The 15,238-nt window shown below is 38.8% G+C and overlaps 1 protein-coding gene across 4 annotated transcripts in view; it reads right to left on the reverse strand.

Annotated features, from left to right (window-relative positions):
* Positions 1-273: 273 nt before the first annotated feature.
* Positions 274-15,238, reverse strand: part of LOC120078734 (Ankyrin repeat family protein with DHHC zinc finger domain-containing protein) — a 31,866-nt gene continuing 16,901 nt past the window's right edge. For all 4 annotated transcript variants that reach the window (XM_039033041.2, XM_039033043.2, XM_090313982.1 and 1 more), the window contains 6 exons: positions 4,172-4,229; positions 2,757-2,834; positions 2,518-2,616; positions 2,086-2,164; positions 1,847-1,995; positions 274-823 (listed from right to left, as the gene is read on the reverse strand). In XM_039033041.2, coding sequence (XP_038888969.1) covers positions 638-823; positions 1,847-1,995; positions 2,086-2,164; positions 2,518-2,616; positions 2,757-2,834; positions 4,172-4,229 — 649 coding nt within the window. In that variant the 3' untranslated portion in view covers positions 274-637. The remainder of the gene's footprint in view (positions 824-1,846; positions 1,996-2,085; positions 2,165-2,517; positions 2,617-2,756; positions 2,835-4,171; positions 4,230-15,238) is intronic.

The raw sequence follows: 15,238 nt of genomic DNA on the forward strand, positions 1-15,238 counted from the left end.
TGTAGCTAATATATTTCACCTATAGTATAGAAAATATTTTCAATAGATAGGCACGAATTCATGTGCAAGAACCTACAAGGTCTTCGATTATACTAAAAGAATTTCTATTAAAAAAGAAAGGATCTTTTTCATCGAAGGTATGAAGTATATAAAAGTAGAAAAGGGAGAACTCGCAAACCAAGCTAAAGGAAGTTACATAAAAACCTTCCAAATTAGCACATACAAAAGAAAACCCAAAACTACACTAAGGTTTAGAGAGCTTACACCAAGATAAAGCCAGAAAAGCAGTATGCTCCCATAATAGAGAAACAAGATAGGATATTCAAATCTCAGGTGTGAAATCAGAGCTTCCAAGTTACATGAGAACTGTAACAAATGAATTTTACAGTCAGTTGATAACATCATTATTTGGTAATGCAACTTATAACAATATCTATCTGTGACCTTTCATTTCTATCCTATTTCCTGGTTTACATTATCGGTTAGCCAGCATCAACATTCTAATTCATTCGTATATGTATATCAACAACAGTTGGATTTCGGATAACACCGTAGACCAATAATCAGCTTCGGGGGTTTGAGATGCCAAGTCCAGGCATATGACTGATTTACGTAAAACTGTGCAATGGCAATCAATCTAACTGGCAGCACGTTGTAATGGAGGCCAAGCAATCTCGTCGTCTGTATAGCCTTGAATGAAGAAATCAGAGCAATTCTTTCGACATCCATGATTATATGGATTCCGAAATTTCCCATCTGGACCACGAAGATATCCATAGCGAATGGCATTTGACAGTTCATTAGTGGTGATATTTCGTGCTATCTGCATCAACGAATCATCGTTCTATCAACATTAGCATGCTAGTTTGGAAATGAGGTAAACCCATGATAATGTTAAGTATCTAACACATTTCATCGTTGCTAGTTGAGCTCATGGTGTTCTCTTTCCTCATGTTCTCTTCTCCAGCTTTTTGAAGACCTTTCTATTCAAGATTTATGTTTAAATTGGAAAGTTTTTGACTTTTTGTTTTGCCAGCATACTTCTTGTATGCTTGTAGTTATTAGTAGAGTCCAAGTCTCTACTCTAATGCTGTGGATACTATCTGATATCAATTTCTATTGGAACTTTTGGCTATAATCAAATTGCTCATCCCTTGAGGAAATCATAGGACTAATAGATGCTAATTCCATGAAAAACCATTAGGACACAACGTTACCATATGGTTCACAGAATTTAACCAGAGGAAAAGGCGGATGGTATCACACAATTGATAATTCAAACAATGTAGTGAGTTCTTTTTTTTTTTTTCAAGTTTTTCCATTCTTTAATATCTACGAACATAAATTTCAAGCTTATACACACCTTGATTGACTCATGGGACAATTGTATGATCCTACAACTTTGGTTGCCAAGCAACTAATAAGATTTTGATACCCTAGATAAGTGGTCATTGTGGGGTTTTAACCCATTTCTTTAGAGTCCCTATGCATTTTATTGTACGCACCAAGATCACATACCAAACCCTTGGTGGTTATAATTGAGTTGCTTATTCATTCTAATCTCCTAAAAATACACCGCACGGTTATTTGGTAACAGGTTGAGAAAGTAGACTACAGGTTCCTTCAAACTCAATCCAGTAGGTTGAGTTACCAAATGCGTGATGTTGACAGAATGTCAAGAGTAAAAAAATTTCATAGTCCAATCCTATCAAGAAAGGAATTGGTCCAAAACATCCTCAGATATATATATGGCTTTAAACGATGCCAGAAACAGACGATGCGACTACAAAGACTGTCTTGTTATGGAAAATTGAGCCACAGTGATACTGATGGTTTTGACAATTACCTGAGATGCCTGAGCTACGGTCAAAGTTGTGGCAGCAATAAATATAACAGCATCCAGAAAAAGAAATATAATGACTCCAGGATAATGAACTACCACATGATGAAACCAAGTTCCCCCAGCTGGCAATGCTGAAGGCATGGAACAGATTCCTGCAATAGAAGAGAAAGCTTATATCAATTTCAGAAGAAAAGTGAAGTCTTAAACAAACTTGTATCATTCACTTGTCCCAAATGACATACTTTGTATGGCAATATAGCCAGAAAGGAATGAAGTCAAAGTTCCCAAGCAAATGAAAACAAAAAAATCCCGTTTATTCCTCTGCAAGAGCATCAGAAAAAATTAACAGAATGAAGTTGTCAGGTAACAGTTGGGTACATATACAATGCCTAATGAAACTAAAATATGAAAGAAAAAAAAATGATAATAAGGGAAGTTCCATAAGTATCCTACTTAGTAATGATAAGAGTGACATGGAGCTGTGTAATCCAGATGTGTCTCTTAGATCATCTATTATATACAATAACTACAATAGTTTGCACAGCATTGTCTATATAATTTGTCTAGTTGTCTTATATCCTTAGTTCATCTAGTTGTCGGTATAATTTGGAGAATAAGATCCACAAAAAAATAACACATTCAAGATCAAATTAAGAACAAGCACAACTTCTCACCTTCCCCACGCAATTAGATATCCATGGGCAGTGATGGTCAAACTGTTCCACACATCGATTACAAGTAGGACAGTGCTTCGAACGAACAGGTCTAATTATCTGAAAGAAACGTAATAATGTCAATTTTTTTGTGGAAAAGATACCAACTTAGATCACCAGAGAGAATGTTGTCATCAATTATACCACAAAATTATATTCTTTTAAACATCATTAAATATCAAAGGGTTTCTGAGATAAACCTTGCATGTGGGGCATAGTTGAGACCAATTCCCCATCCATACTGAAGAATTGTTGAGATCAATGCTCAACAAAGGATCCTGAAAAATGCAAAATATTCATTTATGAAATAAAAAGTAATAGTAAACTACAAGTAATAAGATGAATGAACAAGTTTAAGATGACAACAAATAAAGAGAAGAAGAAACACAAATAAAATAAAATAAATAGCAGAAGAGAGAAAGAAATGGTAGCTCGCAAGCGAACACAGATTGAAGGTGGGGAATTTTTGTCTCTGTAAGGTGATATTGAGTGATACCCACATTCTTTTCTTTTCAAGCATATAAGACAAACCAAAGGATAAAGCATTATCATTCTCCCCTAGCTAACTCAACTAATAGAAGTAACTGAGTAGTTATTTTCATTGGCTCATCAACTTTCCTCCAGTGGGCTTCCCTAGCCTCTGCCAAAGGACCATAGAAAAATATTGTCAAGTAGCAAGATCTTGTTAACAGAAGAATACATCTTATTGGAGACGGCGCTTCCACTTTATTCTGGACAGACCAGTGGTAAAAAGGCCTCCGTTAGCAACTTGTTACCCCCATTTTATTAGACTTTCACACTGTAAAGAAGCCTCGGTGAACGAGGTATGGAATGATAATTGCAGCTTTTGCGACCTGAGACTTGGGAGAAACCTGAAAGATGAAGAGGCTATGGAATGGGCAGACCTCAGCATGGACTTAGTCCCAACTAATGTCTCGCATTTGGATAATTCATGGAGATGGCATCTCAATCCCAATGGTCCCTTTTCTACGAAGATCAAAATTTCCCATGGGAAATTGCCCCAGGGCAATCAATATGTTAGGAAACAAGGTAGTATGGGATGCCTTTGTCCCACATTGGTTAGAATGGAATGACCAATGTGGTACTTAAGTGGCTTGGTTCTTTGGAAGGAAATAAACCAAAGAGCCATTTTGGATAAGGAGCATCCCTTTTATGTGGTCTTCGATCTTGTCATTTACTCTGCTATTTCTTGGTGCAAAAGTTCTTCTCCTCTTTGCTTTCCTAAATATATGACAACCCTTATGATCAATCGGGAAAACTTTTTGTAACCATCATCATCATGAATATTATATCCTTTTATAAATTTCACACATCAATGAAATTATTCCTTATTAAAAATGATAATAAAAAATAAACAGAATCATCGGCCTTCCTATTCCTCCAAAAATAAGTAAAATCTAAATGAAGGCCTTGCATTCCCCACTGTTCATTAACCATTCATCCTCTTGCAATTTGTCTCTCTCAAATATATATTCAAGAGATCTTTGGTTCTAAAACGAGCAACTTATTAGAAACACCTTCTAACGGCACTAGAGACTGGAATTTGAAAGTAAAAATCAAAACACTGAAATTCCTCAAATAGAGGGACAAATACCTCTATATTGGTAGGATTGCCCAACTCTCCGGGTCTTTTTATATAGCCTGGATCTTCGCTGCACAAAATAGCAAAAGATTATCATTTTTTTTCCTAAGATGAGGAATAATTTCATTAATCATGATTAAAGATTACAAAAAAGGATACAGTATCCTATCCTCGGTATGAATCAAGGATATTATAAATTGATATCATTTCTGCTGATCTGACTCCAAAAATAGTTATGGCAGTTGGCAGGGTAAACATATAGGGAGGGGGATGAAGAACCAGCTCTGTGTCGGAGGTTCAATCCCCCACCCCGCGGTCGTTTTATTCAAAAAATAATAAATAGAATAAATAAAAACTTAAGATTTAACATAGTTCATCTCAGAGAGGGAGTTCCATGAACCTCTCAAGAGTTGAATCAAATGTAAGGACTGAAATCAATGTCTTCTAAAAGGATTTTTTTTAATCTAGGCCGTATTTAAAACCCATTCTTATATGTATTGAATTGTAGCTAACTTCTCGTTAAATATGGGTTTTAATCTTCTATAAGTTCATTAGATACAGCCAAATTTGCCACATCCGATTTCTTAAACATAATGAAATAAAAAATTGTATACATCACGAAAAGAAAAGAGAAAAAAACTCATAAATTAAAATGAAACCCGTTTTTACATCTATTTATTGGTTTGTGTTTAATATGTAAAGTCTCCTCCTGTCCCTTATTTTCTTTGGATTTCTTGTAATTAGTATTCTCTTTGGATTTGGATTTCTTGTAATTAGTATTCATTCTTTCTTTATTTCCATTTTTATCGTGGATTATCTTTGCTATATTTGGCTCTTATCATTGTATATATTGATGAAAAGTAAACATAAGAGAAAATGACACATACTTGTTATGTGGAAAACCCTAGTACAGGGAGAAAAAACCAGGGTGCAGAGAACTTTTATTATAATAATGTGATACAGAATAATGCTAAGAGGCTACAGTTTAAATAGAAAAAGATGAAACCCTATAGTACACATGAAAAGACAAAAATACCCCTAGGGCAAATATTCTATTTTCAACACTCCCCCTCAAGTTGGAGCTTAGATATCAACGAGACCCAACTTGCTAACACATGAGTCAAAGAGTTGTTCATGATAGCCTTTTTGTGAGTACATCTGCAATCTGCTGACTAGAAGGAACATAGGGAACACAGATATTGACACTGTTAAGTCTTTCTTTGATAAAATGCCTGTCAATCTCTACATGTTTCGTTCTGTCATACTGAACAAGGTTGTTTGCAATGCTTATAGCAACATTTTTATCACAATAGAGTTTCATTGGCCCATCATGACTTTGGTTAAGATCAATTAGGACCTTTTCCAGCCACATTTCTTCACATATCCCAAGGCTCATGGCCCTGTACTCAGCTTCGGCACTACTTCTGGCAACCCTTTGTTTTTTACTCCTCCATGTAACAAGGTTACCCCAAACAAACATGTAGTGACCCGATGTCGACTTTCTGTCGACCACTGAGCCTGCCCAATCAGCATCTGTATAGGCATCGATGCATCGTCTGTCTGACTTTCTGAACATTAATCCCCTGCCTGGAGAAGCCTTTAAATATCTCAAAATTCGTTCCACTGCCTTCATATGTTCTTCATAAGGAGACTGCATAAATTGACTAACCACACTTACTGCATGTGCGATATCTGGTATGCGAAAAACACTGATACCTCTCCTTGTTAACTGGTGCATTACTGCTAGGTCACTAAGTTTAGTATTTGCTTCCATAGGAGTGTCAACTGGTTTACATCCTGTTATACCTGTCTCTTTAAGCAAAATCTAGCGTATACTTTTATTGAGAGACAGAAATGCCTTCCTTTGATCGGACCACCTCCATTCCGAGAAAATACCTTAACCTTCCAATATCCTTGATCTCGAATTCTTCAGCCATCCTTTTTTTCAATCTGTCTATTTCTAAAGCATCGTCCCCCGAGATTACAATGTCATCAACATACACAATCAGAACTACCATTTTCCCAGACACAAACTTCTTTGTGAACAAGGTGTGGTCTGAATGTCCCTAACTGTACCCTTGCAATTTTACAAATGTAGTAAATCTGCTAAACCAGGCTCTCGGAGACTGTTTCAACCTATATAAAGACTTCTTCAGTTTACAAACTTTGCGACTGAACTGTTTTTCAAACCCTGGAGGTGGACTCATGTAAAGTTCTTCTTCTAATTCCCCATTAAGGAATGCATTCTTCACATCAAACTGGTGCAAAGGCCAATTCTTATTAACTGCAACCGAGAGAAGCACACGAACTGTATTTAACTTTGCTACTAGAGAGAAAGTCTCTGAGTAATCTATCCCAAAGGTCTGAGTGAAACCTCTGGCCACTGATCATGCCTTGTATCGGTCGATCGTACCATCAGGTCTATACTTAACAATAAACACCCATTTGTAACCAACTGTCTTGTGTCCCTCAGGAAGAGTGACCTGTTCCCACATGCCGTTCTTTTCAAGAGCTTTCATTTCTTCCATGACAGCGGCTCTCCACTTAGGCATTTCCATAGTTGCATATATGTTGCTTGGTATTGTAACAGTGTCGAGGCTAGTAGTCAACGCGTTGAACACCAAAGACAAGTTACTATAAGACATATAACTCTACACTGGGTACTTGGTACAAGATCTCGTTCCTTTCCTCAAAGCAATAGGAATGTCAAGAGAGGCATCACGATCTTCCTGTTCTTCTGACTTCGGATCACACTTAGTATCTTGCTTTGTCTCATCTGGGCCTTTCTGATCTTCTAACTTCTCATCATACTCAGTATCCTGCTTTGTCTCATCTGTATCTTCTTCAACATTTTCGTTCGAAACCTAGGGTTCGTTACTGCCTTCACCCGCACCAACCACATTCTCAGTACTATCACTATTACTGTCAGTACTATCATTGTGATCAGTGTCCACATTAATCACATTCTTGATACTGTCTCTGCTTACACTACTTTCAACACAAACATTATCAACACACATGTTATCATTATTAGGAATAGAAGACTTCGTACCTGGAACTGTCACTCGTTCTGACTCATGTACTGGGTCGGAGAAGTGATCAGAGGCACTATTTCCTTTCTAAGATTCCTCCTATAGTACGTGATCCATGGGACTTGCTCGGTAGGAAGAATAGGAGCATTGACACTTGTGTCGGGAACAGACTCAGGTAAGTCTGGCAGGCAAAGACTTAGACCCCAATTGGACTCTTCACTTATACTCTCCCCCCGAAGAGGACTAAGGGGAAAAAAGGGACGGTCTTCGTAGGTGACATCTATGGAGACAAAATACTTGCGGGAAGAAGGATGGTAACATTTGTACCCGCATTGATGAAGGGGATATCCCACAAAAACACACTTCTGAGCTCGAGGGGTAAATTTGGTTCGATTAGGACCATAGGTATGGACAAACACAACACACCCGAACACACGAAGTGGAACATCAGGGGTAAGGCGGTTATCAGGATATGACTCTTTGAAATAGTCAAAATGAGTTTGGAACTTTAAGACCCGAGAAGGCATTCGATTTATTAAGTGAGTTGCTGTCGAGACAGCATCTCCCCAAAGGTATGACGGAAGAGATGTGAATAGCATGAGTGACCGAGCAACCTCAATTAGGTGACGGTTTTTCCGTTCAACCACGCCATTCTGTTGCGGAATTAAGCACGTGAACTTTGGTGGATTATTCCTTTAGAGGCAAGGAATTCCCCGAAGTTATTATTAAAGAATTCCCGACCATTATCGCTCCAAAGAATGGTGATTCTTACATTGAACTAGGTTTCTATAGTATTGTAGAACTGCTGGAAGACAAAGGTGACTTTGGACTTGTCAGTAAGGAGAAAGACCCAAGTTAATCTAGTTGGTCGTCTATAAAGGTTACAAACCACCGTCTGCCAGTAGTGGTCGTAACCGGAGACGGACCCCACACATCACTATAAAAGAGGGTGAAGGGTTTCGAAGGCTTATAAGGTTAGGTTTTGAACGAGACGCGAGGTTGTTTAGCTTGAACACACACATCACATTTCAAGTTAGAAACATTAATATTATGAAATAGATGGGGAAAAAAATATTTCATATAATGAAAACTCGGATGTCCGAGACGAAAGTGCCATAACATATAATCAGTTTCAGAATTGGAAAAACAGGAAGACAATAAACTAGTCCTATCACAAATCCTAGAGGAGGCATCTTCAGTAAGGAAATAGAGCCCCCCATCATGCCAGGCAGTGCTAATCGTCATCTCCGAGTTCAGATCCTGAAAAATAGCAGCATCTGGTGAGAAGATAACACGACATTTCAAATCTCTGGCAATCTTACTGACAGATTGTAAGAAATTTTAGGCACATGAAGAACATCTTGGAGAGCAAAACCCTCAAAGGGTGATAAACGGCCTTTCCCGGCCACTGGGGCGAAGGATCCATCAGCGATCCTGATCCTCTCATTCAAGCACTCGGGTAATAAGACAAGAACTGGTCGGATGTGCCAGTTAGATGATCCGTAGCTCCTGAGTCTAGAATCCATGGTTTTCTACCGTTTATACTAACAAGGCCACAAGAGTGATGCGTACCTGATTGTGCGATTGCACTGACACCCACTGTACTAGAGCCATTCTAACTCGTCTCCTGATTCTGTGGTTGATGACCAGCTGTCGATTCACTTGCTAATGCTCGTCCAGGTCCTGATTGTCGTCTTTTACCATTTGGAGGACGACCATGTAGCTTCCAACATTGCTCTAGTGTGCCAAGACTTCTTATAGTGGTCACAGACCGGAGGTACTTTTCCAGTTTGTTTGTCAGTTCCTGACACTTTAAACGCAGCAGAATCTGTTGATTGAATTACTGGATTATTCATGGCACTAGACCTATCTTCCTCGAGACGGATTTCATAACACACTTCCATCAAGGAGGGTATTGGACGAGTTCCCAGAATTCGACTTCGCACAGCATCAAACTTCGGATTAAGTCCTGCCAAAAAATCATAGACCCGATCTGTCTCTTCGGACTGATAGTGCAAAACTCCTCCACATGAACAACTCCAATTCAACTCTCAACATAAATCCATCTCTTGCCAAATCACATACAGCTTATTGAGGTAAGCTGTGATGTCCATGGTCCTCTGTTCACATTTATGGACTTGTTTACGGAGTGCATACAGTCGAGCTCCATTTTGTCGTTTGGAGTACAACTTCTTCACAGCCTCCCAAATATCCCTTGCAGTAGCAGCATACATCAAGGGTGTTCCAATCTGGAGTTCCATACTCCCTACTAACATAGATCGAAGTAGAGAATCCTCTCCTTTCCATATGCGTTCCTGAGGGTCGCCTTGTCTAGGTTTTGGTATTTCGCCAATTAAATACTCGAACTTAGCGACCCTCGAGAGCCATTCTCACAGATTGGGACTACGAAAAATAATTATGGCCATTTAATTTCTCTCCTACAATACAGCTAGCAGGGTTTCCAAAAAATAATTGAGCTGTAGATAAAGTAGGGAAAGAAGTTACCGGGCTTTTTGAATAAGCTAGGCAATTAGAGATTTCTCCCCAGCCATTTGACGTAGTTCCAAGAGCCTCTCCAAGACTGGCCATCTGTTGCTGTATTGACTCGTTCTGTTGTTTAATCTGAAGCTGCACTAGGCCAACTGTTCCTGAACGTAGTCAGATCCGCTTGGCTGGAAAGAATTAGAACCGCTCGATTGAAAGGAATTGCGAGCGATTCCAGCAGCCATATGCAACGACAGCTTGAGAACATGGCTTGAGAGATCGAAGCTCGTGGCTAGGATTGGCGCTGACTCACGCAGCTGGGTATCAAATCTAGGCGTCAACACTGGCATCTGGGCATTGCGTGCGGCTGGAACAGGTGGAACCGGCACTGGAGGAAGCCGATCATCCGACGGCTGGGCATCGCGTGTGTCTAGAACAGTGTACGGCTGGGCGTTAACACCGACGGCTAGGGTCAGCGCTAGAGGAAGCCGACCATCCTACGCATGTGGCTTGGACTCGACCGAGGGCTGCTGGGTATTCCGATCGTCTCCATAGGCAGCTGGGGTTAGAGATCCAATCTGTTTGTGCGACTGACTAAGGCCGGAAGCAGTAGACCCGTGCGACTGATGAATGGCTGATCCAATCATCTACTGAAACCGGGGCATCATCATCTGAAAATACCGTTCCATGGTTGTTTGAACAACAACTTTGATTTTTGTAGTCATAGTGCCAGATAGTCCTTGAGATTCTCCTGTAGGATTTTCCTCAATGGTGGCCAGGGTTTCATCTAGCTCTGATACCATGATGAAAAGTAAACAGAAGAGAAAATGGCACATACTTGTTACGTGGAAAACCCTAGTATAGGGAGAAAAAACCACGGTGCAGAGAACTTTTATTATAATAATGTGATACAGAATAATGCCTAGAGGCTACAGTTTAAATAGAAAAAGATGAAACCCTAGGGTACACATGAAAAGACAAAAATGCCCCTGGGGCAAATATTCTATTTTCAACATATATTAGTGCTATACCCATTTGTAAAGAAACAAGAAGAATTCAGAGAATTCAGAAATTTCTATATGGTATCAAAGCTTACTCTGTGAATTATCTTCCATAGGTTTCACGTCCGAAACCTTAGCAAAGAAAAATAGAGCATTAAAGCTTCAATCAACATACTAATTAGTTTGAAGCTGCGCATCAGAAAACCTCCACCAACTCTTCACGTCTAGAGCTTCACGTCCAAAGCGAATCTGTGAAGAATCATCCAAATAGTAGATCGGCGAGGCTTCGCGTCAAAAGGCAATCCGTCTATTACCAAGACTTCACAATCAGTGTACTTTAAGATCGAAGTAGATTGGAAATTCACATTGATCAAAATCTTGTGCTTCACGTCTGAAACAAATCGGCCAAGAACCGTGGGTGAAACGCACCTGAGCAAGGGTTTTGATCATGGGTGAATCGCATCTGAGCAAGGATTCTTACTTTAGTCTGCAATCGAGTCGGGTGTATCCAACCACCGCTACTAGGTTTTTTTAATCGGGTTTGAAGCCATTTTATTTGTTTTTTTTCCCAAATTGATACAACTGTTGTTACTTGGTTTTTTAATCGGGTCTAAAGCCATTTTACTTGGGTTTTTTTCCTTTTTTCAAATCGGGTATGTCTGCATCTTTCAGCCTTTCACTTGGGTATTTTTTCCTTCAAATCAAGTCTGCCTATTTTATTTTACTTGGGTATTTTATGACATCTGTGAATTTTAACAGTATAAAAGGGACCATACTTCCAATTACTAATCACAAACTAAATGGAAGGAATTATCTCCCTCGGTCACAATTTGTTATGATGTTCATATGTATAAAAGGAAAGGAAGATTAAAAATCCCATCCCTGACCAAGCTAATCCAAAATACAAGAGATGAAAAGCTGAAAATAATATGGTTATGTCATGGCTAATCAACTCCGTGATGACATAGATTGGTGAGGATTTCTACTTTTCTCAACTGCAAGCGAAATCCAAGAAGTAGCTCGTGAAACCTATTCTAACCAAGAAAATACAGCGGAATCTTTTGAAATTGAAGGCAAAATTCACGAGATACGACAAGGGGATATGCAAGTTACTCACTACTTCACTCAACTGTCTCGTCTTTAGCAACAACTTGATGAATTTAAAAGCCACATGTGGGAATGCACCGCAGATGGAGCCACATACAAAAAGATAGATGAGAAGAAATGAGTGTTCAAATTTCTTCTTGGCCTTAATAAAGAACTAGATGAGGTACGTGGTAGAATGTTAGCTATTAAACCCTTACCTAATATCAAAGAAGTTTTTGCAAAAGTAACAAGAGAAGAAATTAGGAAGAAACTAATGTTAGGAGCGTTTGCAAGCTCTGAACCTGAAGGATCAACTTCAATTGCTCGAAATCCTTGGTAATGAGGTACGTATAAATACTCATGATAACCATTACAATCGAAATCAGAGCTACACAGGAACTGATAATTGGCTACGAAAACCAAGACTATGGTGTGAGCATTGTAGAAAACCAGGACACACTAAAGAAGAATGTTGAGATATTCATGATAAACCTCCAATTGTAAGCCAAACAAAGGAACGGAAGATAGACGTGGAAAGGCCTCCCAAACAAGCGCAACAATTGAAGGTAACATCACCCCTAAAAATAATGTGTTTACTAAGGAGCAGTTGGATCTTCTCCAAAAACTCTTTGGTCAACCCAAATCTACTCAAAAAAAAAAAAATCAGAAACAAGTGTGGCTACAGTTGCACAATCTGGTAACTTCCTTTGTGCTCTTAATGCAACCAAAGAAAATTGTAGTACTTGGATTATTGATTCTGGAGCTTCAAATCACATAACAAATGATATCTCACTTTTAACTAATTATGCCCACTGGGTTGACCCCTTCTCTCCTCTCCCCTCTCTCATCTCCCCCCTCCTAACCTCCTCCCTCACCGATCCTAACCTCCTCCTCCACCGCTACTGCTGAAACTTCTCCAGCCAGTCGGACTCGTCTTTTCCTCCCTCTCTCCTCCATTTCTCCGGTACCATCCCGACCACTACCAGTCTCAGAACTCATGGAGGTGAAAAGTTGCAGCATTGGAGACCACTTCTTCTGTATGTGGAGAGCGTGCAACGGTTTTTACATAGAAGATATGGAAAAAGGGCAAAAGATATTATTCTCATTGGCAATGGCACATTGGTTAGATGGAAGTTTGAAAAAGTTGTTGAATGGTCCTACGTTTGAATTCTTCCTGCTAAAGGAAAGAGTGGATCAATGTGTCATCCGCCTCTCAAAATTCCATGCTAGTAGAGGTTGGTTTGTAGAATGCGCGGTCTGGCCCTCGACGGGGGGAAGGAAAAACATCCATATCCCTTATGGTGATGGAACGACTGGTTGGCAAGATTTCAATGATATGGTAAGTGTATGCATCAAGGATTCCTTGAACCCCATGCTTATTTTAGAAGCCTCCCAACCTTCAGCAAAAATTGACCGGCCGTTCATGGACAAAATTCCCTCAGTCATCCCTTCCCTGAAACAGACAAGGAGATTCTCAAAGGTTTCTAGAGCCCCTGCTTCAGATGTCAAAAAACAGAGTATTCAACATCATTGGGTTATCAAGAATTCCGAAGTGCTTCAACCAGACTTTGATAACTTATGGGTTGGATGCTTGGGTAGGCATCCCTCCTTTTAAGACCAGATTCCCCAGTTTATTTCGTTTAGCTACCAAACCATTTGGTTCAGTGTCGGATCATTGGGATCAAAGCTTTTCCTCTTGGAACATTTCTTTTAGAAGATTACTTAAAGAAGAGGAAATTTCAGACATCCAAGCGTTGTTAAGCATAGTGGCAAATTTAGAAGTGAAGGATGCCCCCGATACTCGTTCATGGTCACTAGAATCCAATGGTCTTTTTTCGGTAAAATCCTTAAGGAATCCCCGGGCCTCTACATACTGGATGCTTACAAGTCTCAAGTCAAGAAGTTAGGTCTTAGCAAATCTACTTTTGTTGTTTCTAAAGACAATTATGATAGTACAATAATGTTATGGCATAATCGTTTAGGACATCCAAATTTTCTATATTTGAAACGAATTTTTCCAAATATTTTTAATAAAAGTTCTCAAGTTTTTAAATGTGAGTCTTGTGAAATGGAAAAGTTGGTTCGATCTTCATATCCGGTAAACACTTATAAACCTCTCATCCTTTCTCTATAATGAATAATGATGTTTAAGGGCCTAGTAGAGTTCAGAATATAACAAGAGCTAAATGATTTGTATCCTTTATTGACGATCAAACTAGACTTGGGTATTTTTAATGAAAGAAAAATCTGAGGTCACTATCATATATCAAAATATGTATGCTATGATTGTCAATCTCTTTGACATAAAAATCCAAATCCTTCACACTGATAATGTTAAGAATTATTTTTAACACTTCCTTAGGGAACTTCCTAAAAGAAAAAGGTATTGCCCACCTAAGTACATGCCCTAACACTCCCCAGCAAAAGGGAATTGCGGAGAGAAAAAATAGACATCTCTTAGAAGTTTCTAGAGCTTTTATGTTTTTTGCTAACACCCCCCAATCAGTTCTTGGGAGAAGCTATTCTAATAGCAACATGCCTTATTAATAGAATGCCCTCTCGAACATTAGGCTTCAAAACTCCCTTACAAAAACTTAAGGAAGTATTTCCACATAATAGATTATTCTCTCAAGTTCCCTTGAAAATATTTGATTGTACAGTTTTCGTTCAAGACCATCGACCCAATAGGAGTAAACTAGATCCTAAGTGGTGTATACTAAAGAATGAAAAACGCAAAGGAATGATTGCATCTTATTAAATGGTGAACCAACCTCTTAATTTATAGGCAAGGGTAGTTACATAGTTAGTACCAGTTAACAAGGTAGCCGGTCAACTAACAAAAATAACAGAAAATTTTAAAAAAAAAAAAATAGTAAAAACAAAGTGTGCTAAACATAGATACATCACTAAGGCAATCAAATGTATCTTTCTAGGTTATGGTTCAAGCCAAAAAGGATAAAAATTCTATTCACCAACCACTAAAAAATTTTATACCTCCATGAATGTAACCTTCTTTGAAACTCAACCTTATTTTCAAAAGCAAGATATCATTGAACCTTCCATACTGTTCAAAACAAAGGAACACCAATAACAACCTTCATTGAAGAAAGTGCTTCCTTCCTACATGAAACTGATATTCCCAACCAAAGCACACTCGAATGTAGGAAAGATCCCATAGTCTATACTCGAAGAAAAACGAACACCCTTGGACATAAACCAGTACTCAGTCAAAACCCAACCAAAATGCAAGAAAATCATGTCTCCAACTCCACAACGGAAACCCTTACGGAAGACATCGATCTTCCCATTGCAAAACGAAAAGGGGTAAGAACTTGTATGATGCATCCTATTTAAAACTATCTTTCTTATAAACATCTCTCTCCCAAGTTCAAAGCATTCACAACTACCCTATCCAACATATGCATTCCTAACAATGTCTATGAAGCTCTTAAAAACACCAATTGGAAGCAAGCTGT

This window comes from Benincasa hispida, chromosome 5 (assembly GCF_027475165.1).
Source record: "Benincasa hispida cultivar pf3 chromosome 5, pf3_genome.v1.1, whole genome shotgun sequence".
Taxonomy (NCBI): Eukaryota; Viridiplantae; Streptophyta; class Magnoliopsida; order Cucurbitales; family Cucurbitaceae; genus Benincasa; species Benincasa hispida.